This window comes from Lutra lutra, chromosome 15 (genome assembly GCF_902655055.1).
Source record: "Lutra lutra chromosome 15, mLutLut1.2, whole genome shotgun sequence".
NCBI lineage: Eukaryota > Metazoa > Chordata > Mammalia > Carnivora > Mustelidae > Lutra > Lutra lutra.
The window spans coordinates 32,926,970-32,954,108 of NC_062292.1; the positions used below are offsets into that span (position 1 = coordinate 32,926,970).

Consider the following 27,139-nt stretch of genomic DNA (forward strand, 5'->3'; position numbering starts at 1 on the left):
CCATACTTCAGTCATGCTCTTCTCCCCAGGACCCACACATCACAGTGGAATAGGTTGTTGTCTTTACCTGTACCTTAACAGTAAGTGTGAAGCCAAGGTATAAATAACATCCTTCATTGCTCTTGGCCGATTTGCTATTATTTAGTTACTTGTGATGATGTATTCAAGTTCTGTCTTTGCACTATATCCTGTCCTCAGCAGGTAGCATAGTACTTAGCACGTTAGCAGTTCTTGAAGAAGTTTACCTGCTGATAGGTTAGGAATTGGGCTGCTATAGAATAACACATTTGACTGGTGGCCTCAGGCACGGCTGAAACTTTTTGTGTCAAGAAGTATAAATTGGTCTCACTGCTCCTATCCCACTCCCTTTTCTCTGCCTCTTAGCTCTGGCCGCAGTCATGCCAGGTCCTGTCCATCCTAGCCCTGCCTACCACCTGTTGATCCTACTGGCCTGGTGTCAGGCAACTCTTTTGGTGGGTCCACTCCCAGAGGCTGCTGCGTGAGGTTCTTCTGAAAAGGTCAGGACAGTCTGTCCTAGAGAGGGCAGCTCTGGCCGTTGGCCTGCTCTTGGCCAGTTGGGCATTCTTGGGCCCTGGTTGAAGGCCCACTCACGTGTTGTCTCTTCTCCTCAGCTCTTCTATATGCCACCATCTTTGGGAATGTGACGACCATTTTCCAACAGATGTACGCCAATACCAACCGGTACCATGAGATGCTCAACAGCGTTCGGGACTTCCTGAAGCTCTACCAGGTGCCAAAGGGCTTGAGTGAGCGAGTCATGGATTATATTGTTTCCACCTGGTCCATGTCCAGAGGCATCGACACAGAGAAGGTAAGGAGGGCGATAAGCTCAGGTGAGCCCTGTGTGTCAGCTTTCCCAGGGAGAATAGAGGTGCACCTGGGGCAGGGGGTTCTCAAACCTGGCTGAGGTTTGGGTAGTTGGGTTCCCAAGTCCTACCCCCAAAAGTTTTGCTGGCTTCCAGATCGGCTTTCCTCAAGGACCAGCAATTAAGAGATTAAGAGCCATTATTTAAGAAACTGGAAAGACAGTGTGTCTCCTGGAGAACTTGTTGGAAGTCTAACTGTCCAGGGCAGAATTTCCCAAACTTGTGTGATGGTAAGGCTCAGGGCCATCCCCGGGGAGGTCATCATCGTGACTAATTTTCCTTTGACCTCAGGCTCTGAGATGGCCCAGCCCTGCCACTGATTCTGTCCTTATTTAAATTTTTGGTATTTTGTTCATCGGGGATTTTTTTTTTTTTGCATGGATTTTGATTTTGTAAAATACTGTATTAAAGTGTAATTTATGTTGATTACTGAGATTTTAGCCCAAGGCTGTTGCCTCCCTGTAGTCTCAGCTCTGATAAGATTCTCAGAATTCGCTGTCATTAAACAGATTCCCAGCCTCTATACCAAATGTATGGAATTCCGGATTTAGAGGAGGGGGAGGTGTGAGGAAAAAAATCTTCATTTTTAACAATTGCCCAGGGGACCTTCTTCATCAGACAAGTCTGGTGAATACTTATCAAGGGTTTGTGCCTTAGTCTCACTGGCTTGAGGAAAACCTCAGTTAGACCTCTCTCTAAGGCTAAGGTATCAGTTTTCCCATCTGTGAAATGGAAACAGCCATAAATCCCTATTGTTCTCTAAGAGTTGCGTTATACTAGACGCATTTCAATAAAGTGGAGAAACTCTGTGGCTGGGAAGAACAGAGAAAAGATGCAGCGGACTTTCTATTCACTTCACAGTTATCTCCTGTGTTCATTTTCTATGAGCAACATGTCATCCTGGGTCCGTTTTTCTCTGCTTCTCAGTTTTTTCCACCCTACTTCTCCTTTTACTGCCAGTCTCTAGGTACTTGGGGAATTCTGATTCCTTTCGCTGTCAGAGTAAGAAAAACAGAAAGATAACGCTGTTGCAGAAACCTAACACATTCAAAGCCAAATGCCTCTGACTTTGGAGCAGCTATCCTTGCTCCTCTTCCTCGTCAGAAGGGTTAGCTGAGAGTGCAAGTTTAAAAGGAAAACCTGAACTCAATTTAATTGATTCCCACGTAAAAGGAAGGATAATTCAGGTTTGTTGAAGATCAGCCATGGCCACAACGGTAACATAATAAGCTCACCACCGTAGCACTGGCTACCTTGCCTTGAACGCCCATTAAAAACAAGTATTTACCACGCTCTCTGCGTGCGGGCCCCGCGCTCACGCTTCAGTGACGCTCTATGGCAGCTCTGGGAGGGAGCTGCTGTTATTTTGACCCCAGAGACAAGGACCCAGAGGCCTGGTTAGTTTTGTTAACTGCCTCTGGTCATAGAATTAAGAGTGGCAAAGTCGGGATTTGAATCTCGTTTTGTTTGACTTGGAAGCTTGTGCTTTTCCTACTGTTACTTTTTAATTTATTTTAATTTATTTTTTTTTTTAATTAAAACACGTACTGGAGGGAAGAAGGATGAGCAGATGAGTCCAGATGGAGTTGCCCTCATTTCTGACCCAGGCAGGGCGTCAGTCGGGTGGGTCTGAGTCCCTGGCTTTGCCAACCACCTGCCCTTACTGAGTCTGGTGTTTTTGCTTCATTCAGCAAGGCATGTAGGTTCTGTGGGTGCCTGGCAGCTGATGTAGCAGAAAGGAACTTTGATCTGTCAGCCCTGGGGCTCCATTTCCCAGGGACCAGGAGGGCTTTATAAATCTGGTTGTCTGGAAAGAAACCCTTCCCCATCCCAGGGCAGGGCTGGGCTGGGTGGCTGCCCGTGGGAGACAGCACCGTCAGCGTTTGCCTGTCCTGCCCCTCTCCACTGACTCACTTTCCTGAGAGGCTTTGGGATTTGCCCCAGGTCCTGGCCTAGGTGGAAGAGGGAGTACTGTGACAGCTCACTGCAGGGCCCAGCCGGCCTGGGTGGCTGCTCTTCCCAGCAGGGGCTTGGGACAGGCAGCTTCTGCGGAGGGGTCCAGTCCCGTGGTCCCCTGGCTCTCCCTGGTTCTGGGTCAGAGGGGTCAGGGAAGACCACGGAAGCCTAGAGGTATGGTGGGGAGGATGGGGGGTGCTGGGCTCCTCTCTTTGACCAGCAATTAGCCAGTGACCATGAGCATGTCACCTGTTCTCTGAGCCTCAGTTTCCATGTCTATAACACATGGACAATAGATGCCTTTTAGTGCTAAGGCCAACCCCTAAGGCCCCTTTATCTATGGCATTCTGGACCTCCCTCAGCCTGACTCACTGCTCCTCTGTGCTAAGGACCTCAGAAATTAAAGCTCACATGCACTGAGCCCGTGTGTGTGGAAGGCACTGCACCAGCACTTACCACACACCAGCTCAGGGAATCCTCAGAATTCTGTACTCATGTTCAAAACAGAAGAGTTGGGGAAAGAAGCTAAGTATGGCTTCAGGTTCACAGGATCAGTAAACCTTAAAGCCAGGAATTGAATCTGGGTCTGCCTGATCTTAAAGTCTATTCTCTCAACCATGTGTCTGTCCTGTCCGGCCTGGGGTGGTTCCATGAGCCTCCATGGTGACATTTCCCTGTGGCCTTTGAGGTCCTCAAGAACCAGGAGGGATGGTTTCTCTTAAGGACCAAACAGAAGGGAAGGTGCCCAGGAAGGGGTCTGCAGCTGAGAAGCATTCAGCTCAGAGAGAAGGGTTCAGGACCCCCTAACCCACCCAGTGTGGAGCCAACAGGAGAATGATGGAGATGCCTTATGGCATGGCAGTCCGGAATGTTCGACCCCCAGCTTCCCTCTCCTCCTCACAAGTGCTTTCCAGTGGATCCAGGAATAGGACCCATGAATAAAACATTGTTTCTGTGCCAAGGCCTCGTTCATTAGCAGCCTCTGCCAGCAAAGCCCAGCCCAGGGGAAACCAAATACTGAAAGGTGAATTTACCTGGAGAGCAAATGTTGGTTTTGAACTGCTGGGCACAGTTTTGACAGGACATGTGAGAGTTCTCCCCCTGGTGTTCTGCCTGGGGAGAAGAGGATCCAAATTAAATCTGCATTTCTTTCTTTTTTTTTTTTTTTTCTTTTCTTTTTTTTTTAGATTTTATTTATTTATTTGACAGAGATCACAAGTAGGCAGAGAGGCAGGCAGAGAGAGAGGAGGAAGCAGGCTCCCTGCGGAGCAGAGGGCCTGATGCGGGGCTTGATCCCAGGACCCTGGGATCATGACCTGAGCCTAAGGCAGAGGCTTTTACCCACTGAGCCACCCAGGCGCCCCTAAATCTGCATTTCTATAGGAGTCTTGTTTTTCAATGAGCCGGAAGGAGGGAAACACTTAGTAAGCTCTCAGCCCCAGCTGGCCTTGGCAATCTGAATTTTCCTGTCCCTCTGCTCTGTCAGTGCTTCTTCCCCTCTCAAAGAGATCCTGCTCACTTCCTCAGCATCCTGCAACCCCAGAACAAGCAGGAAGAGGCACATGGAGCACGGGGACCAGTGTGTATGAAGCCCCTTCCTGGGTCCTACACTGTCCTGGCTCAGTTAATCTTCCTGAGCCAATGTGAGCAGTGTGCACTTTATAAGAGAAAGTCAAGTGTAGAGCAGTTAGGCCACTTGGGGGGAAGGAGCTGGGATTTGGACTGTTGGACCTCTCTGTCCACTACCTCGACTCCATGCAGAGTGCAAGGGCTCCTGAGAAGGTAGGGTAGGAGCAGCGCAGTCACAGGCAAGGTGAGACTTGCACAGACTTTTGAAGGAGGCGGAAAAACTTACAGATTCCAAGGTGAGCTCCAGGCGCAGAGGCAAATGCCCTGTGTGAAGGCACAGAAGCAGGAGTGTGGGGGTAACCAGCATCCTAAGTGTCTTCATTGAACTTGTTTGATTTTATGCCCCCAGCTTTGCTCACTAGACTGAATGGAAGAAAGGGTTATTGAAAGGACACACCTAATTTCTCTGGAAAAGTCTGCTTGAAGGCATCCTACTGTGTTACCTAATGCTTGCTATGGGAGGGGCCATGCAGTGGTTTCTTGTAAAAATTTAGTTCAGGGAACTATTTCTCCCCCTAGAAAAGGCTGAGAAATTTTCCTTTCTCGAAAGACACACATGACCCTTTAGAGTTCTCACTTTGCCCTGAGTTTCTAGATACTAAGAGTGGAATTACTAGTGCCTTTGTTTAGGGTAGCCATGTAACATAGGAAATGGTTAGTATCTAAACTAGGCTCTGGACTCAGACAACCTCGTTTGGGAGCCCAGCTCTGCCATTTTCTGTCTGTGCAACTTTGGGGAAGTTATTTATCTTCCCTGTGCCTCAGTTTCCTTCTCTGTAAGATGGTACCATACTAACACTTACATCAGAGGGTTATGTGAGGATTAAATTAGCTATTAAATGCACATAACAATCATGTAAAATCATTGCTTAATTTCACTCATTTTGCTTAGGATTTGTCTCCTCCCATGAGATGGTAAGTTACAAAAAGGCAAAGGTTTTGTCTGTGTTGTTCACAGCTACATCTTCAGAGCTGAGGATGATTCCTGGTATATCATAAGTTCTCAACAAATAAATATGAAATGAATGAGTGACTTTAAAGCACTTAGCAAAGCCTGGCACAGAGTAAATGCTCATGAAATATTACTTTATCTCTCTTTAAGCCACACACATACTCAGACCATCAGCAGTGTGAGCCCAACCTTCAGAATACGTCCTGAATCTGACCACTCCTCCCTGGCTTCCCTGCCAGCATCCCAGTTTGGGCCCCCTCACTTCTCATGGGGCCTCCTGCAGGAGTGACTTAACTCAAATCCTTGGCTCCATCCTTGCCACACCAAAGTCCGGGCCCCGGAACTCCACTCTCTAGCTATGGTGATCCTCTTAAAATACAGCCTGGTCTTGTCACTCCCTCCTCACACTCTTCCAGTGTCCCCATCACACTCAGAATAAAGTCAGAGGCTTTTCATAATGTCAGGTCACTGGGCATTCTCCCAAAGCTTCATCCCCTACCCTGAGCCTCTCTTTCATGCTGGCTGTTGCTCAGGTCCCCTCACCATCTTCCTTGCTGCTGGGATGTCTTCTGACACATTTTGCAGGTGTCCGCTTACATGTCACCTCCTCAGACAAGCCTTCACCAGCTATTAATCTAAAGAGCTCCCTGTACTCCCAGCCCCGACTCTCTGATCCTTCTTCTGAGCTAAAAATTTAGCATGGATTTCTATGCTTGCTGCTTATCTTTCTCATGAGAGTGTAAGCTCCATGGGGACAGGTACTGTGGCTGTGCTGTCTACCTGTGCCTTGAAGAGTGCAGTCTAGCCCAGTGGGGGTGGCTTCTGCTCCTGGGGTCATGAGGGGCCACAGGCTGGAGAGCACAATGAGGACCCTGACACTTTTAATCCCTGTGCCCGCCCAGGTTCTGCAGATCTGCCCCAAGGACATGAGAGCTGACATCTGTGTGCACCTGAACCGCAAGGTGTTCAAGGAACACCCAGCTTTCCGGCTGGCCAGCGATGGCTGCCTGAGGGCACTGGCCATGGAGTTCCAGACAGTGCACTGCGCCCCGGGGGACCTCATCTACCACGCAGGAGAGAGTGTTGACAGCCTCTGCTTTGTGGTCTCTGGCTCCCTGGAGGTGATCCAGGATGACGAGGTGGTGGCTATCCTAGGTAGGTGTGTTAATTTTGCTGGACATACACCTCTGGGGACCAGGGTTGGCCAAGTTACTGGGCAGCTCAGTGCCACTGCAGCCTTCAGCCAGGGAGAGTGGGCACCTCGGGGCAAGGCCAACTGCTCGCCTCTATTCGACACACCGATATTTGAGTGCCTGCATTGTGCCAGTCACCGTCTTAGGCACTTGGGGTATTTCGATGACAAAAATGGGTTTTGTCCTCTAGGGGCTCCCAGGCTACTGGGGGAGAGGAGCAAATAAGCAGAAACTTGTTCACTGCGGAAGAAGGATCTAACTCAGTATTCAAGTGTCTGGAAGGCTTCCTGGAAGAAATGATGTGTAAGCTAAAACCTACAGACTGGAGAAGTGAAGGGCAAGGGGGTGTCCTCAGCAGGGGGAAAGCACATGCAAAATCCTGCAGAGAGAGCAGGATGTATTTGTAGAACTGCAGTGTGTCCCTTTGGCACGGCTGGAGCAACAAAGCAAGAAGGACCATGGGTGGGAGCTACGTCCTAGGCAGATCATGGCAGGCTCAGGGAGCCACACTGAGGGACTTGGACTTTACTACTTTACTACTTGGACTTTACCACTGCTCGTGGGAGGTTAAAAGCAGGAAAGAGGGTAAGTCAGATTTGAACTTTAATAAGAGAACTATAGTTGCTGCTTTGGAAGTGACTGCAAGGGGAGTGGCTGGGGCAGGGAGAGGAGGTTGGAGACATGCTATCCAGGGGCAGGTGGATGGTGCCCCGGACTGACACTGTGGTGGGCAGAGGGAGAGAACCAAATGGGGTTGACTCATTTAAGAAGTTGAGTCAACAGAGGATTTGCTGGGGCAGGGGTGGGGGGTGGGGGAGTGGTTGAGGACTGCAGGATTTCTCACTTGGATAACAAGGAGGCCCGCGTGCCACATACTGAACTAAGGGATGTGGGGGATGGAGCGGGGTCGTGGGGGGACATGTTGGTGCTTTGGCCTTTTGAGCATCTACAGCCTTTGAGAGATTCATCTGATGATCTGAGGAAGCTACAGAGCAGCTCTTCACTGGGGCCATTTCTAGCTCTCTGAAGGGATCAGCCATCAAGTACTAGCCAACATTTATGCTCATCTAGTCGGTGCCAGGCATTTTATGTACATTTGCTCGTTTAACCCTTGCAGTAACCCTATGAAGTGATTTTATTATCCCATTTTGCAGATGAGACGGTGAAAGCTTAGAGAGGTTAGGATGAGGTCCATGGAGCCAGCATCCTGGAAAATCTCCACTCTGATCCATTTTGCAATACCACAGTCCTAAGGATAGATTACGTAGTTTGCTGGCCCATTAAATTTCCAGATACTCCTAGACATTGTGGACATATTTTACCCTGTGTATATGATTTCTTAAGAAACTGAGGGAGGGAGAGGTTACATTTTGTGAAAGTTAGAAATGAGATTCAAATTAAGTAGCTAAGCATACATTGTGTGTGTGTGTGTGTATGTGTATACATATATATATATATATATATATGTAGATGTGTGCATATATATATATACTTTCCAAACTTTGTTCCTGCTTGACTTTGGAGTGCACAATATGCAGCCTTCCTGTTGCTTCCCTGGCCCCAAGCCATCTTTCCCTCTTGATTACATTCTGCTCAGGTTAACCCAAGGATGATTTATATTCCTTCAGCATGAGCTGGCAGATGGTCAGAGGGAGCCTGGGATAGAGACTGGGTGCGGGGTGGAGGGTGAAACTATTCTTTGCTAAAATAAGGATGTGGATTCCTGCTCTCCACTGAAATCTGTAGACAGGGTTATTCTGCTCCTTGCTGTCTTCATCCACAGAGAACTGAGATTTGACTGTGTGTAGGACTAGCACACATGAAGGGGACAGCTACTGCTTTAGTGACTGAGAGGGGGAGAGGCCCTTCATCCCTTCCTTTAATTCTCATCAGTGTCCTTGATAAAGAGGACTTTCCATTGGTAATCACCATTGAGATACTCACCTGGCTAAGAAGAAGTAACTAGTGATTAGTGAGCTCTTCTTTGAGTTGGAATTGGAATTGAATTTGAATTGGTCCTTTGGTTAAGGGCATCCTTCACTCATCTCTGCCCTTTTTTTTTTAAGATTTTATTTATTTGCTCATCAGAGAGAGAACACACAAGCAGGGGAAACAGCAGGCAGAGGGAGAAGCAGGCTCCCCGATGTGTAAGGAGCCTGATGCAGCACTCCATCCCAGGACCCTGGGATCATGACCTGAGCTGAAAGCCAGCTCAGGACTGAGCCACCCAGGCATCCTGACCCATCCCCCTTATTGGTAACTCACCAAATGCCTTTCCAAGGCATCTACACCTGTGACCAGCACCATCCCCCTCCCATAGGCATACGCAGGACATCCTTAGTGACCCACCTCACACAGTTGTGTGTTAGGAGTTAGGATTGGGCAGTGAAGCCCAGAGAGAGGTCATAGGTGCAAGACGGCTTGACAAAGGCAAGTGATTGCTTCCCAGTGGGGTCTCCTCTCTCTTCTCTCTTCTTGTGGGGAAGCCCACCAGGGCTTGATCCACTGTTGATTTACTTGGTCGCTTGACTGCTTCTCCAAATCCAGCCCTCTGTCTCTGGCTCCCTGCGCACCCAGCCTGCTCCGGTTAGCAATGCGAACAGGAATTCTGGAATCACTCAGCAGCTTCACATTCGGGGCAGTTGTTGCCCTCAAGCTGTCCCGACTAGAAAAAGCATCTTCACTGTGTCCCCAGGAGCCAGATTAGGTCCCAAAAGTAGGTCCAAACTTGAGATCCTAAGTAGCCTGTAACATTTCAAGAGGTTCTTATTCTATAAAAGACATGAGACAAGTCCTTTGACCAAACTTTAACTCTGGGCCAAAACACGTAAGATTCCCAGCTATTTGCTCCCTGGAAACTTAAGTTCAGAGTTCTGTTGTTGTTGCTTCTTCCTAAATAGACTATCTTTTGCTCAATTTACTGAAATCAGTTGTTCATGCAAAGGGGGTTCAGGTGACAAGTGGTTGTTAAAACTAGATCTCTATTGCCTTTTGATGCATTTCAGTTCAATACAACCAAAATTTATGGAACATCTACTACTTATGAGGTGGCTGTCATAGAATTGGGAGTATCAGTGGACAAGAGATTAGCTTCCCCTCCAGGAGCTTCTGCAAGCACAGGAGACTGGTGTTACGAAAAAGTGTTACCTGTTCTAGAGGGTCATCTGAGAAGTAATTTTTGAGCAGGTACAATATTGTATCTTGTGCCCCAACAAGGAAAAAATAAATAGCCAGGGAATCCTTAGTTATCACAAAGCCAGAGGCTTTAGAATAAAGCCCAGAGCTCATCTGTCACATTCAGTTGTCTCTACTATCTTGTTATCAGATTGCTCATTTACATTCTGCTAATTTGTTTTTTCCTCCCAGTTCTAATAGTCTGCTTAATTTTAGCACAACAATAAGGAAAAGCGTATGTAGTCATAACTGTGTTTAATAAATGTTAAAAATAGAACCGTTTCTAAAAAAGTTTTCTAGGAGAGTGTCAAACTTTCTCAACTCAACTCACCTAGGAAATGGTGTGTTGTCTCATGAATGAATAAACACATGTGCGCACACAGTCATAGGTCAAGCTCAAGTGCTTATTCTTGCTGCAGGCGAAGTGACCTGGTGCTTTCTATTAGATTCCATTCTCTTTCATTTAAAAAGAAATTGACGTCATGACTCACTAAATTGCTTTCTTGACTGACGCAAAGCCTGCCGTTTAAAAACGGGGTTCCACCAACGTCAACAGTACTTCTATTGGACCGAAAGCCTTGCTGTCCCCTGAGGGCAGAGACTACGCCTGCATCATCTCTTCTGACCTCCTTTTCCTCTGATGTTCTCTGCCTTTCGACTGAGAGGACATTTTCTCAATCTCCTTTTGGAATTCTCTTAGAAATCACTCGTGTCTTCTCAAATTCAGTTTGGCGGTTCTTTGAAGTAAATTCAAGCCTTTAGCGTGTTCATTTTATTCATTATATTTTTAAAGGCATTTTCTCCCAGTTTGTCATAGCTGTCAAAATAAAAAGGCATAGATACCCATTTTACCCCTACCCAAGTGGTGGAGATGCCCACGCACCTGCAAGTAAGTCATTATCTTGGTTCTGTGACACTTGACCAAAGTAGAGGAGTTGTGGAATTTCCTCCGGGCTCTGTCTGCTTGACTGTGGTCCGTCTCCCTACATTTCCATCTCAAATATGCAGGGTTTAGATGATCTTGTTTTCCTGTGATTTAGTGTCCCTATAGTAACTTCTGTGGGTTTTGTATTTTAATACTTAATTTGTATTTTAACCATGGATCATCTTGTGTCCTTTCTTTCTGTTTTGTTTTGTTGTTGTTGTTGTTGTTGTTGTTGTTTTTTCCATTCCCCTGGGCAAGGTAGTGTCTTTTTGGCCAGACTGCACTGAGGAGTGGAAAAAGCCATGGGCCCGGAGCTGGAGACTTGCCCATGTCCAGGCTCTGCACAAACTCCCTGCAGGAATGCCCCCCCTAACCGATGAAATCGCAGGGTCTCCTGCGCTTCTCCTGACCCCATCACACTGTGCCAATTGCATGTTTGCTCCTCTGTCCCTCCTGTGAGCTGAGATCCTTTGATTTCCTATCTCTAGCTTGGCCCAGCGTATGAAAGGCACCAGGGGATCTTTGCAGAATGGAATTGAATTGAGCTGAAAGGCAAGGAGAGACTGAGCAGTGAAGGGCTGCTAGTTCCAGAATAGGGGGTCTGGACTTTATCTTGTGGGGATGAGGAGCTCAGAGAACATTTCAAACATGGACCACATGAAGATGTGGGTCCCACAAATGCACAGGCATGGAGGCTAGCTAGAAGATTCAGATGAGCAATGATGAGAGCCTGTGTATGGTGGTGGAAGGGAGATGCAGGGACAAGCTACAGCCCAGAGATATTAGGGGAGGGAGAAGCTTCTGGCTGGGGGAGGTGAGGGGAGGGAATAGTTTCTGGCAGCTCAGGGACAAGCAGGAGGGCCAGAGGAAAGATGAAAGGTTTATTCTACTGAATTTGCTGCGTCTTTATGGAACAGATCTAAGTGTGGCTCTCAAGTAGTGGAAATTCTTCTCAACTTATGGATGAGCCAGAGTCTGCCCAATGAAGGGAAGCAGTCTTGGGGAAGATTGATAGGCAGGCCGTGGCTCATCACACACTCTGAATTAACTTACAATCTGCGGTCCTGTCGCTATTGAACTAGGACTTACGTGTAGATTCTTCTTACATGTACATGTAAAGTTGTAAATGCTTATTTACAGGTGAAATCTTTTTTTTTTTTTTAATGAACACCCCCTTCTCGTGGTTCCTAATTTGGAAGACCCTTTCATCTTTGCTTAGTTAGATTTGTATTCCAGAGGAAGAGGACCTAGCCTAGGATGGTGGCTCTGTGAAGGTGGAGTTAGGATTTGGACATCTGAGGTAGAGCATTCTAGATGGAAAGAATAGTGTGAGCTGAGGCCCAGCGAGGGAGAGTGTGTTGTGTAAGCCCAGTACCAGTACTTGAGTTAGAGCTGAGAGCCCCGAGGGGCAACAGTGGAGCCTGGGGCCAGAGAGGCAGCTCAGAGCTCATCTGTAGACATTTCTAAATGTCAGCATGAGGAACTAGGCTGTGGGGAATCACTGAAGGTGATGGGTAAAGTGACACCATTAGAGCTGTGCTTTGTAAAAATTAATGAACTAGACACAGAGCAAGGAGGGAGGGCAGTCGCTGACTCTGGTATGTAGTAGAGATGAGAGGTGGTAAGGTATGGGCAGTAGAAATGGAGATAGAAATAGGGTTGCCAGGTCAGATACAGCACAGCCAGTTAAACTTGGATCTCATATTAATAGGTAATTTTTGACTGAAGAATTTCCCAAAGATGGAATGGGATATACTTATGCTAAAAATTAAAAAAAAAAAGTATCCATTTATCTAAACAGGGTGTCTTATATATTTTTTTTTTTTGCTTAATTTGGCAACCTTTGATGGGAGGGATGTGTTGATGAGACATTCTGGAAGGAGAGTCTGAATGGCTGTACAGAATAGGATGTGGAGAGGAGCCAGAGGGAGTTGAGGGAGGTGATTCTGACATCCCAGTGAGTGGGGAGATGGAGGCACTGGAACAGACAACTTGAGTCAGGAGGAAGACACAGTGAGAGAGGAAGGTGATGAGCTTGGCTTTGACTTGTTGCATTTAAAGACCAGTGGGGTATCCAAGTGGAGAGCTCAGAAAAGTGGGTCTGGAACCAGGGAAAGAAGCCAGGGCTCAAGACAGAGATTTAGGATTCAGAGGAAGGACTAGGAAATAGGAAAAACAAACAACAAACAAGACCGGTGCAGAGAGAATACAGGTATCATATTCATTTTACGAAGTGACCAAGTATTTCAGAGCATTTTTATAAAAAAGGGAGTCTAGGGTGTCTGAAGATACTAGTTAAGCATCTCCCTTTAGCTCAGGTCATGATCCCAGAGTCCTGGAATTCAGCTCTGCATCAGGCTCCCAGCTCAGCGGGAAGCCTGCTTCTCCCTCTCCCACTCCCCCTGTTTGTGTTCCCTCTCTCACTGTGTCTTTCTCTGTCAAATAAATAAATAAAATCTTTAAAAAAAAAGAAAAAGAAATGATTTAAAATCATGAGGAATTTTAAATGGGATTAGAAACTCTTAGGATAAGTAAAGTAAGAAAATATAATTTTTAAATGCAGTATGATCTTAGTTATGGGGAGGAACACATTTGTAGATAAAAACCCACAAACATCTCTACTCACATGTCATAGTTGATGTTTTTAGTCTGTAAGGCTATAGGTGGTTTTTGTTTCCCTTTGTCATGTATATATTTATCTTTCAAGTCTTTAAAAGAGCATGTGCTCTTTTCAAAATGAGAGATTTTTTTTTTTTTTAATTTAAAATGGAACTTGAGAAAGTCAGCATTGTTTCATATATTCTTTTGGTTCTTAGGATATCATTTGAAAGAATAACATTTTTTTCAGAAAGCAGTCTCAACTGCATTTCTTTTGTTATTTACCAGTCCAGTCAGGAAAAAAAAAAAAAAAAAGACATTACTTAGTGGGTACTACCCAACCCCTCCCTGAAACGCTTAAGGCTCCCACGAAGGCAGCACCTAAGCAAAAGATTGTGAAGCCTGTGAAGGTTTCTGCACCCCGAGTTGGTGGAAAACACTGTTGGTGGATCAGATTTTTTTTTTAAGATTTTATTTATTTATTTGACAGAGAGAGAGAGATCACAAGTAGGCAGAGAGGCAGGAAGAGAGGGGGGCGGGGAAGCAGGCTCCCTGCTGAGCAGAGAGCCCCATGATGCGGGGGCTTGATCCCAGGACCCTGGGATCATGACCTGAGCCAAAGGCAGAGGCTTTAACCCACTGAGACACCCAGGCGCCCCAGTGGATCAGATTTTTAAATAAACATCTGATTATAACTTAAAAAAAAAAAAAAAAGAAAGATGGCTAGGTGGTGAGGACAGAGTGGCTATCTACCCAGGATTTTGAAAAGATCAACAACTTTATGTAAAGCCCTCATTATTTTGGAGATGGAGAAGCTAAATCCTTCATGGAGCTGCTTCCCAAGATGCCTGAGAGCTGGAGGGGCTGAGGGAGAGGTCCCCCACTTCCTGTGCTACCATCTTCTGGAGTGCCCCTGCCCCCCACTGCCCTGGGGACCTGGCATAGCTGCTGGAAGAATATGGCTGCAGGGTACTATATAACAATGTCACTTGCTCACCCTCAACCCAAGGGGAAGGGGCTGTGTTTAAGCATCTCAATGATCCAACCAAGCATTAATATTCATACAACTGTTCCATCAACCGAAGCAATTACTTTAAATCCACACTCCCAGGGAGAAGCTAGCCTAGAAATAATCTAGAACTTCCAAAATGCATAACGTTTGTGTCCGGTAATGCACAGGGTACTTGACTGAGGCAGGGTGGAGGTGGGGACCAGGTTCTACTTCTTTAATTCTGTTTTTGTTTAAGCGATTAAAAAAAAAAATTGGTTTGTAGTCTCTGAAGACCCCGGTAGTTAGCAGAGTCAATAGATCTTTCTAAAGGAAATTCTTACAACTTCAGTGCCCAGACAGAGGGGAATGGTTAAAAAACTATGGTAAATTGAGGCAGCTGTTACGATGATGATATAAAAAGTGTTATCGGCATGTGAAATGTTTTAAATATAATGTTAAGTGGGGAGAGGGGAAGCAGAGTCTGTAGCTCTATGTGCTATAACCCAACTGCATAAAAATGGACTTGCAAGAAGAAAGATGGGAAGTGTACCAAAATGTTCAGAGTTTTATAGGTGGCGGCCTGCAGAGCCGATATTTTTCCATTTCTCAGTATATTTTCAGTCATTTTCTGCAGCGCACATGGAGTCTTTTATAAACAGGAAGGGAAAAAAATCAACTCAATTTGCAATTCTTATCTGCAGTGATCTTGGAAATTACCACCTGCCTTCAGTGAGAGATCTGTGATCTGTTTACTTAGCAGAGACACATTGAGCTAATTTAATTTTACCTAATTGTAGTCGCAAAAAATAGAAGAAGAGCGTCATGATGTTTCCAAGCCATTGCTTTAATGTAACCATTACCAAGTGAGTCCGCGTTCACACAGAGAGGCCAGTGTTGTTTGCTCCTGCTCAGTGTAGTCTCCACAAGGAAGCCCAGTGACCCACATTTGGGTGAAATTTTTATTCCTTAAAGGAGAGCACTTGTATGATAGGGTGATTTCTAACATTCATATCTTTACATCTTCTTTTTAAATTCATCTATAAATTTTCAGCTTACCATTAGCTAGATAGGAGTGAATTATGGGACTGTTTCTGAACAGGTCAGCAAATTCCTTATTGGGCCAAGCTGACAAGGTAGCTACCTGAGGACACCCGGGTTCTTTGCACTGGGGCTGGGGACCAATCTTCTCCTCAAAGCTGCCATCCTGAGACATTCTAAAAATTTCATATCCTGGCTCACCTTACAGTGTTCCACTCAGACCCATCTTTTCCTTGATATATTGATTTATTCACTCCATAAACATGCCAGGTATAGTCTGGGGATTGAAGATACATCAGCAAATCAGACAGACACACCTGGGATAGAGTTAATAGCCTCATCCGGGAGACAGATAAACAAACACACAGTTTTATAACATAGTATGCCAAGGGCAATAGGAGTAAGAACAAGATGCTAAGGAAGCTTATAAGACAGACATCTAATCCATCCTGGCCAAGAGAAATCAAGGAAGGCTTCCTGTCAGAGGTGGCACCTGAGCTGAGAATTGCATGATGAACTGAACTCCACTGGAAGCAGCAGTGGTAGTGAGGTTTGGAATAGGGGATTAAAGAGAAAGTATTCTAAGCAGAGGGGACAGCATTTTCAAAGCCTTTTTTTTTTTTTAAAGATTTATATATTTACTTGAGGGAGAGAGAGAGAGCATGGCTAGGCATGGGGGGAGGGACAGAGGGAGAAAGAGAGAGAGAGAGAGAAAGAAAATCTCAAACAGATTCCCCACTGAGTGCAGAGCCCAACTCAGAGCTTTATCTCACGACCCTGAGATTATGACCTGAGCATAAATCAAGAGTCACTTAACCAACTGCCACTCAGGTGCCCCAAGTATTTTAAAAGACTTTAAAGCAGAAGAGTGATATTTGTGTTTAGAGAGGTCATCTTGGATGCTGTAAAGAGAATGGATAGCAGGCAAGAAGACCAGAGAGGATGATGTTGAGAGATGAGTGTGGCTTGAATTGATTTGATATCAGTGGAAATGGAGAAAAGCAGACAAATTTATGAGATCCTTGAAGGATAAAATGATCAGAGCTTGGTCTTTTGTTGGATATAGAGATGAGCAAAGGGGAGGGGTCAGGAATAACTTGGACAACTTTCACCAGGACAGGGAACTCTGGAGGGTGGGCAGGCTGACCTGGGGGTGGGACTAGTTCCATTCTGGGATTTGTGGGTTTGAGCTAAGTGAAAGTGTCCAGTGTGAGGTTCCAGACTCAGAAGAGAGACCTAGGCTGGAGGCATAAACATGGGGACCATCAGGAACCAGGTGGCAGCTGAAGCCAGGCGAGAGGCTGAGGAAAACCCAGAGAGAAGGAAGGGCAAGAAGCAGTAAGGTCTAGAGCAGAGCGCTGAGGAATGCCTTTATAGGGGACAGGTGGAGAGGCCAGTGATGGACTGCCAGCAGAGGGGAGTGGGCTATCACAGAAGACAGGGAATGAGGGAAGGAACATGCCAGTATTTTATGGCCCACTGAGACGTGACACTGCCAGTTAAATGATGATATATGGTTGACTTTCAGACACATTCTGATTTCAGAGATTAAAAAATGCTCGGCAACTTAAGTGTATATTAGAATCAAAGAGCTAGAATAAGTTGAGGACTAAAATATACCTTTTAGATTGATTAGGAACAGAGCTATGACTGACTGTGGTGAGAGTAGTGTTAGCAGGGGCTGGGGGATAGAAGCAAGATTAGAGTAACTTGAGAAACGGGGGAAGGTGGCCATTAGTTCCAGGGTGCTTGATAAATTGCAAAGATCTTTCAGAGTTCTGAACCAAGAGAGAAATAAGTAAGAGAGATACCAGTCAAAATATCACTTCTTTTTTCTGATTAAGCTAATATTGAAGAATATGCTTTGTATCTGCATCCAAGAGGTCTTCCCCATATGGAACCCCAGAATTAGCCTACCCTGGTGAGGGTCTGCCTCGCAGATCGTACGACATGGAGGCATGGAAAGAACACGCTTCCTGCAGGCAGGCAGATTCTGAAGAGAGCAAGGGGCTGGCCTACTATGTATGTGCAGGTTCTTCTTCCAAACTCCTCACACGGATGAGGGCCACCGAGAGGCCAAGACTGTGGTGCAGCTGGAATTGCCTTTACAGAAGAGGAACATTGGGAAATGGGGGTAACTCACCCCTTAACCCTAAGAATGTAGAGATGCTGTAAATACTATTATCCAGACATTGAGTCATAAAAGAAAGGAGACCAGCCCAGAGCAGCTAACCTCATTTCCAACCATCCAGCTTTTCCCCTCTCGCTGTTCGAAAAAATTACCTATCTCTTCCATGTGTCTCAGGTCTCTTGCCTAGCCGTAGAAGCCCTACTCCATTCTCAGTTTTCATTATGAATTCCCCATAGCCCTGCCCAAGACAACCTCTGATGTATGTTGTTATCATGTTTTTGTTTTATACTTTGCTGTTACACACCTTTGGTTTGTCTTTCACCATGTAAGCCCCTTGAATGTAGAGACAATGTCGTTTCCATGTTCTGTGCCCCTTCACCTCTGGAACGCTGCCTGGTCCATGATAGGTGGGGCCAAATTGTTGAACTGGAATGAACTGGGTGCCAAGAGATGGTGAGATGTAACCCCATCTTTGGGAACCCCCAGTCTCATAGCTTTCCAGGAGAGAGAGGCAGGGGCAGTTCCCATCAGTGCCAGTGTGTGACATGACAGTTCCTGGGTTTCATTGACCAGGGATGTAGTGGACCCTCGCCAGTGTCCCATGTCTAGAGATAGTTTGCTGAAGAGCCTAACAATTGTTCTCCTTTGTACTAACTTCGAAAGAAGACAAATGTTTCTTGAACATCTCTGAGCTCTCCTACAAAAGCTAAATTAAAGACCAAGCCTCTCTAGAAGGAGATGCCCGTCTGAGAAGTGGGATGACATGCGTGCCTCTGCCTGAAGCCCAGGCCTCCTGAACATCTCCAGGCCCCACTTTCTTTGTTGGCAAAAGAAATCCAATAAAATGTGTTGGCTCAGTACCTAACACCGCAGCACACTCAGATAAGACCTGGCACTTAAAGCCGAGGCTTTGTTCCGAGTAGTATATTTTCACAACTTGGACAGGAAAGCGCATCAATGAGGTCTCCACTCTGTCTGTATTGGATGGACCTTCTCACTGCTTTAAGCTGTAGCAGGTGAAGCAGAGGTCACAGACTTCCAGCAGCATTTATTTTCTCAGTAAGACCAAAAAAAAAAAAAGGGGGGGGGGAGGGAGGGACTTTGTAGCTTCATTACAAATAAAAGAAGGCAAAATTTACCAGGTGTCAAAATTTCCTTGTCCACTCTTCCCCGTGGTCTCAGGTGACCTGAGGGAAGCAGCCATAGATACATGTGAGAGGGTTAAGGATTCCAAATTAAGGTGGAAAGCCTGGACTTCCATCATCTTCGGGGTAAGGGACACAGTGGGTATCTGCGACAGCATCTCTGGCTGGAGTCTGGCCTGGAACACAGTGTACCCTTGGCAGATCCTGCCCACCCTACCCCTGCCCTGGCCTCCAGTTGCTGGTCTGAGAAGTGGTTGGGTATCACCAAGGTATTTCACTGAAGTCCTTGGAGCTTTGGCTCTGAATGTGCTTCCAGAGCTCCATCATCACGTGAGTGCTGGGCTCTTCTGGTGCATGGAAGCCCACACCTTTCCCTGCAGCAGGGAGAGAAAGGCGTGGATGGATCTTGCCTACAGCATAACCCACTGTACTGCCCCACCAGACTGTGGACTCTGGAATTGGCTAGGATGCGGGTTTAGCTGCTCCACCAGAAACCCAAAGTAATACAAGCTTAGACAAGACAGAAACGTGTTTTTCTCTCACGCCGCAGCCCAGGTATTAGAGCTGGTGTGTCCATTTTATGGTGTTGGGCGCCCTGCTTGCTTCTTGCCTCTGGCTTCATCCTAACTAGGTTGTCACACTGGCCTCCTGGTCTAAGAGCACTCACATCCTTGTTCCAGCCAGGAGGAAGGGAGGAGAGGAGAAGGGCAGAGCAGGACCCTGGAAGTTGCGCACATTCCTTCTGCAATGCTCGCCTTAACCAGAACTTGGACAAAGGGCCACAGCAAGGCACAACGCAGTCTTTATTCCAGTCATCTTTGTGCCCAGCTACAAGTCATCGTCTCCTTTACTAGAGGAGGAGAGAACCGGTTTTGGAGAACATAGGGATTCCTGGGCCATAGCTCCTTAAGGTCAACCCTGACTCTGATTTATCCTTTTTCCCATCACCTAGCATGGTGCCTGACCAAGGTGAATTGGGCAATCATTTAACCTCTCTAGAGCTCACTTTCCTCTCTTTAAAATGGGCCTGATGATCTCTGTGGAATTCGCTTCACAGGGCATTAGGAGAATTCTTCTTTCACTGTGTCTCTGATTTACTGAGCATCTACTGTGTTCCAAGCCCAGGGCTAAGTGATTTCTTCATATTAATTTCATTTAGGCCATACCACGGCCCTATGAGGTGGGTGTTAGCATCCACATTTCTTAGCTGGGTCAGTTGAGACTAGGAGGGGTTTAGGAAGAGCCCAGTGCATTGGTTTATCTCCGTATCTAGTATCCGCTGAGTGTCCACCGTGCACCCGAGCCACTGCTGGGATCTAGGGCTTCTGGGGATGGGGAGTGTTTCCAGAGGACAACAGACACACATAATGTGAAGATGCTCTGACCAAGGCCTCAGGGAGGAGGTTGGAGCATGTTTGGAAGCCAGAGCAGAACTTATCTAGACCAAGGAACAGGGTGGAGGTCTGGGATGGTGCTGGCAAGGCCCTGAGGGGAGCAGGGAGCCAGACTTGAAGGGACTGTAGGAGTCACAGTGTGGCCAGAGGGCAGAAAGTGAACAAAAGAGGGGGCAGGGGCCCCCTCAGGCTCCCAGCAGGGGAGTTCATCCTGTCTGGTCCTGAGGCTTGGGTTGAGGGAGTTCGATAAAGTGCTTGGAAAACGTGCCATGCTGGGGGTGGCACCAGGGAGGGAGGGCGAGACTTGGCAAATTATCTTAATGTCTTTGCCACATCTCCGAGGACCAAGGAGGGGACCTAGATGTGACATGCCTTGCTTATGTGATGAATCCAGGAGGTCTGAACCTCCCTTGTTCTCATCCTCATCCTCCTGAACTATACTCCATCTACTCAGAACTTACCTGGAAATATTTGTCCAGCCCCTATTCTCTGTCACATAAGCAAAATTATTCCCAGGGCCAGAAGACAGAATGGCCGACCCTCCGAGCCTCTCTCAGTGGTGCCAGGGTCTCTGTGGTCCCATTTCACCACCCTGATGAAGTGAGTGACGAGGCCCCTTTGGTCTTAAAATGGCTTGAGGGCAGAGGACCTCCTGATGCCCCAGAGAGGAGGGATCTAGATGGTAGGGTAGGCTGAGGGTACTGGCACCCCCTGTACTCTGTGTCCTGGCACCACTCTCAGCAGCCCCAGTGTGGCCCTAACAACATCCCGAATCCAGGTCTTTAAGCAGTGACTGAACAAGTTGGTGTCAACGGCTCACTGTGTAGAGTATGGAAGGCACTTAGGTGAGTTTATAGCTGAGTAAGGAGACTGGGTACTTTCCTCAAAGGATTATAAGATATACTGGCAACACTCATCTCTACAGGTGAGTGAAGGAACTACAATCCAAACATGGGATAATGCAGGCGCTTCCTTTCCTCCTCTGCAGAGCCCTATGGCATGCCTCAGGGCCTTTGCATCTGCTGTTTCCTCTCCCTGGACTCATCTCTGTGCTGTATATATTTTTGCTGGTTAATTGGAACTCATTCCTCGGGTCTCAGCTCAGACATCTTATCTCCCTGAAAGCCTTCCCTCACCCCTTGACTTGAGCCAGACACCCCTCCTGCCTGGTGTGCTATCATGTTAGAATTAGGCACTCACCCCTGAAATGTTATAGTTTGCTGGGTCTCTGTCTTTCACTATATCATGTCTGTCCTTCCCCTGCTATACCTTAGCTCCTAGGACAGTGCCTGCCAAAAGTTGCACAACTGACTAAATGAGTTGTTTCTCTTTGGTTCTAGAAATTATTGGTGACTTTAGAAGCAGATAGTAACTTATACTGCAGAATTATGTTTTGGCAATATAGGTTACCACTGTGAGGGCTCCTTGTACAAGCACACAATAGGGAATAGTGAAGAGAAGCAGCTGGAGATTGCAGTTCTGTTCTTACCCCTCTGGCCTGCCAAACTCACTCAGAGCCTGTCTTTGAATAGACAGGGCCTTTTCTGAAGGGTTCCAATTGTCAGTTTCAGAGCAGAATTGCTTCCCTGTGACTTTTTAGCATTTGGGTAGGTTGTTTGATCCTCCTGGGGTCCCAGTTCCAGCACCTCTAGAATTCACCCTGATCAACCCTCCCAGCCCCCCACTCCCACCTTCCATGACCCATTAAGCCCCCACATGTGGGCATTCCTGCCTCTGCCCATCCTTAAATTGAATTATCTATAGGGTCTTTTTCTCCTGTGCTCCTTGCAGAGATCTGTCCACCCTCTCCCTGCGCCACCTCAGCTCTGTGTCCCACCTCCCACCTATGTCTTATGAATGTTCTTCAGTCCCACGGCTGTACCCCATGGGGTTGTTTATGTCCACTGCAATGGTGGAGGTGTGGGAAAGACAGCTGCATTGACGTGGGGGCAGAAGGGGGAGGAGGATTAATTATCACAGGGATGTTTGCTTGAAGTTTTAATTAGATTGCCTTTCCTTACTTCCCCTTTTCATTCTTTTTTCTTTTCCCCAGCTCAGAACATCCACTTAGAATATATTTTAGAAACTTGGAACATTAGGTTTTAACATTCTGCACCCAGCGCCTCAGTGTAATAAATAAATCAATAAGCTGATTGCCTCTAGTAGGTTGATTGCCAAGTGCATTGGGGTAACTTTTGTTCTTCAGTGAGTGATCATTTCATGCTAGGGAACAAGGGATGAATGTGGGTGTAGGGCTTGTCCTGGCCTCTGATTCATAACCCTGACCTGGGAAGTCATTATTCCCAGAGCTGTGCGTAATTTACAAGCAGCCTTCCCAAAGCTCTGTATCCTCCCCTTTGACAGTTTCCCCAAGTTCCATGTCATAAATATATTTCTCATTTGCTAGAAGAGGCTTAGGTTTGTTTTAAATCTAACAGGCCCCCTGACACCACACTCTTAAATCTCACTAACAGATCATGTATACAAAAAATGCTGCCTTGACAGGAAGAAAGATCGTATGGTATTCCATTTGGGTTGAAAATCAAATCCAAGTTATAACAACACTTTGATTTCCTGGACCCTATAGATTAATCATGATTATTTTACCGTGAAATACTTCATATAGTAGTAACTAATCTCTATTTATTGTTTCTGTTAAAATCTTAGATTGGAAAACTTTCTCCAGGGGGCTTGTTGTCATTTCCAAAGATGCTTTTATTAATTTCATGATGTGTTTCAAACATAATATGGTTGTCCTTTATTTTATGCAATAGTTTGAATTTCTACAGGTAAATCATATGTTAAACATACATGAGGAATTATTATTTTACTTTCTGGGTTCTTTTCTAATTGGAAAAACTACTCCAAGTTTGTTTGAGAAGTGCAATGCTCATTCATTAGGTCTTGTTTAAATGCAGGACAATTGACCCTTGAAGAATATGGGGTTAGGGATGCTGACCCCCGTGCATATCTACATATAACTTTTGAACCCCAAAAACTTAACTACTAATAGCCTATTGTTTATAAGAAGCCTTACTGATAACATCAACAGTAAAATAATATGTGTTTTGTATGTTATATGTATTATAGACTATATTCTTACAACAAAGTTAGCTAGAGAAAAGAAGATGTTTTTAAAAAAATCGTTAAGAGGGGCATCTGGGTGGCTCAGTCAGTTAAGCATCTGCTTTCAGCTCAGGTCATGATCCCAGAGTCCTGGGATTGAGCATGGCCTTGGGCTCCCTGCTCAGCGGGGAGTCTGCTTCTCCCTCTGCCCCTCACCCGACTTGTGCTCTCTCTCTCACTCTGTCTCTCTCAAATAAAAATAATAATAATAAAGTGTTTAAAAAAATCATAAGGAAGAGAAAACTCATTTACAAAAAATCTACATGTAAGTGGACCCACGCAGCTCAAACCCGTTCAAGAGTCAGCTATGATCTTAATGAGAATCAGGCAAGATTACTCATGGTAATCTACGTTCAGTAGCTCTGGTTTTGTCATACTACATTTCATCCCAATAGGAGGCTGTAAGATTTGTCAATGCCTCATGTTCTCACTGACTGATACTCAAAACTCTCAGGAGAATCTGCTCCTGTTATAGCCCCTCGTCGCTCTTTTCTGTCCCATTCTGTCAGAGCAGGAAGTGGAGTGCCCAGCGCAGGGCTGGGATCCTTTGCAATGTTCTGGTGAGATATTAGCTAACCAACTAAGTAATTTCTCATGGGTGTCTCAGTCCAGAGTTCCATGAGCCTGTGTGTTCTGGTGATCTATTTCTGCATAATAAACCTCCCTTAAATTTAATGGTGTAAGAAATTGATGCCTGTGTCTCACCATTCCATGGGGTCTTTAGCTCAGTTGATTGGTTCTGACTTGGGCTTTCTGCATGCGGCTGCACGCCAGTGTTGGCCAGGGCTTCGAGCATGTGAAGGCTTGCCTGGGCTGGCTGGCTGACCAGACGGCTCATTTACATGACCGGCAGAGGCTGGTGGTCAGTGGGAACTCAGCTGGGCTGTCCCCCAGAGCACTGATATGTGACCTCTGATGTGGTTTGTTCTTCTCAGAGCACGGTACCTGGATTCTAAGAGGGAGCATCCTACAGTAAGTGTTCCAAGAGACCCAGGCAGAAGCTGCAAGGTTTTTTATGATCTGGTCTCAAAATCCCTGCCACACGCTAGAGAAGGGACTAAGGCAGAGTCCGGATTCAAGGGGGAAGGAGATTAGGCTTTGCCTCTTGATGCCTCTTCACCATCTACCACATAATCACGTAAAAATGAAAGGCATGGGAGGCGTTGGAGTGAAGTGTAGGAAGTTACGGAATGCTTCCTATGTATGAACAAATGGCCAGCCTTCTTGGTTAGAACTCAGTACCAGGGAGCCCACACTGAATGAACCCCTCCCCATGGAAGTTGGTAGCACCCCACAGAGAGAAGCATTCCCAGCCAGTGGCCCCAGCCCTCAAGTAACCAACTCAGAGTGCAGATGATTGAAAAACACCTGGGAGGTGAATTTAATTAGTGCAGGTTTAAAGACATTGTTCCCTAAAAGCTCCCCCATGCATGATACTGAGTAGTAAAACTGTCTTCATAAATCAGACTGTACATCACCTCACAAACACAGAGGAAACTCTGGAGGAATGTGTCTGGTACAGTCCATTTCTTGCTCACACTTGGAGGTGCTTGGAGAAGGCTATGCACGTGGAGTAACTTGTATCCTTAGAATGGAGTCTTTGGTGTTTGAGAAAAGATCAACTTCCGTCCAGGTGCTTGGAAGTCTAATCTCTTCCTTGGCTCAAATGACGAAAACGCCCGCCCTGTTAATCATACTGAGTCAAGGGGACCTGGCTCCCTGCTGGGGAGTGTGGCAGGTCTGGATGCATGGGCCAACCGCTCTCCTGAGGGTGACGAGGGTTCCTTTCCACCCTCATAGCATTGTTTGTTGCCCCCTGCATACTCCTCTCTGGCTCCCTGTGGATTCAAATTTGTGTTTATCTATGCTGAAAATTTAGAGGCACGATAAACAACATTTCAAGCTATTTATAACCAGAGGCTGTGCCAGGAATGAATTAGGCTTTGCATTAGACATATGTTAAAATGTTGGACTCGGGGAAATGTAGGGAGAATATCCCTCGATGTGAAAAGCAGATATTTAGAGGAGACTGATGGAAGTGGGACCCGGAATATGGTTATATGGAATTAGTACTCTGTTGGCTTTTTATTTTATTTTATTTTATTTTATTTTTTAATTATTTGAGAGAGAGAGAGAGCACGAGAGAGGGCATGAGAGGGGAGAGGTCAGTGGGAGAAGCAGACTCCCTGCTGAGCAGGGAGCCCGACATGGGACTCAATCCCGGGACTCCAGAATCATGACCTGAGCTGAAGGCAGTTGCCTAACCAACTGAGCCACCCAGGTGCCCCTCTGTTGGCTTTTTAAATACACTCTTGAGGAATGCCAGGTATGGAGTGGCTTGGAGATGCCATATGGAGGGGGCCCATAGTTTTACCCTCCCAGGAAGGCCTTTGGCAGCAGTGAGGAACATGGAAGCAGGTAGTGGGGGAGGGTGAGGAATGAGATACCATACAAGCATAAACCCGAGGGCTGTGGACAGAGTACGGAAGAGAATGAACTCTACCCCTATGTGCCTTTTTCCATGTGAATCATCCTAAACAGAGGAGAACTGTCCTGATGTTCAGGTCCCGAAGGAAAGTCCACACCTTCTCCATACTGTTCACCTCTCAGTCTGTCCCATGAATGGAGATCCACAGTCTGCCCTCCTTCCTTCCTTCTCTTTTGCTTGCACTTACTGGCAGAACTCCTATTCGGTGCCAGACATGGTGTGATGTGGAGGGAACTCTCATGTTGGGAGTTCCACAATCAACAAAGACACAGACAAATCACGTGATTATAGATTATGATTGGTGTTTTGGGAAAATGGGGGAGCGATAAAGAATAACAGGGGGTTCCCACTTTGGATAGGATGTCCAGGAGGTAACATGACCCCAATGTCATTGGCTAAACTTGACATGTATTATATAGTATTTTAAAGTTTCTTAAATTGCTTGTTTTTAAGGTTCAAAATAAAACTGTTTTTGTTTTTTGTTTTTTTCCTTTCCTGAGCCCATGTTGCAGAATGTAAAATGGGAGATGGGGACGCGAACAGGGATGGCCAGACGCCATCTGGTTGACACTTTCTTCACCAGAACTTTCTCTCCCTAGGGAAAGGAGACGTGTTTGGAGATGTGTTCTGGAAGGAAGCCACCCTGGCCCAGTCCTGTGCCAACGTTAGGGCCCTGACCTACTGCGACCTGCATGTGATCAAACGGGACGCCTTGCAGAAAGTGCTGGAATTCTACACGGCCTTTTCCCACTCCTTCTCCAGGAACCTCATTCTCACCTACAACTTGAGGAAGAGGGTAAGCTGACAGCTTCAGTTTCTTCTCCACCAAGCACTGTCTCTGTGCACTTATCATAACCACACAGGCCAAGAAGAATCCTCTTGCGGTTTCTGGAAGGGGAGCAGTTGTTTCTCTAGAGGTTCTGAGCGTGGTTTGCTCTTCAGAGCTTTTGCTATGAAATAAGGGCAAGAGGAATGTTGCTAGATTAAAAGATGGATTTGTTTTGCTCCAGAAGGGATTTGTTTGTGTATCTGTGCATTTTTTCCCCAGTGATAGCTAGACCTTCTAGCATTTTGAAAAGATGAGTTAAAAAAAATGAGGTCATTAGTCAGTAAAATGGCTGAAGGGGGCTACTTAATTAAAGTAAACTGAATTTTCCCTGGTGACTAGGACTCACTAAATGGTGTGAGGCCATTAGTCAGCTGGTAATAATAATTTTGAAAAGCCATGAAGATGAGTCAGTTGGGTCCAGAAAATCAGAAAGGTATGGAATCTGATTGCCTAGAGAATATCTTGTAGACACTGGCCTATTTAATGGGTTATGAAATGATGAGTAATTTTAAGAACCAGAGAAGATTTCTTGTCTGAAATTGTTTCCTTCACCCTCAAGTAATCGGTATTGCTCCATCCATCTCTGTGAGGGTTAAAGTATTCATTCGTCTTATACTCTTTAGATTTTTCATGACTGATTTCTTACCCATCATCTATCTCTTCTTGTGAACAAGGTAGCTATG

General features: G+C 46.1%; 1 protein-coding gene across 1 annotated transcript in view; it reads left to right on the forward strand.

The window, feature by feature from the left end:
• The window catches only part of KCNH1 (potassium voltage-gated channel subfamily H member 1), a 376,496-nt gene that overhangs the window by 264,193 nt on the left and 85,164 nt on the right, over positions 1 to 27,139 (forward strand). The window contains 3 exon segments of the mRNA XM_047705009.1: positions 633 to 832; positions 6,327 to 6,579; positions 26,227 to 26,423. Of these exon segments, the coding sequence (XP_047560965.1) occupies positions 633 to 832; positions 6,327 to 6,579; positions 26,227 to 26,423 (650 nt within the window).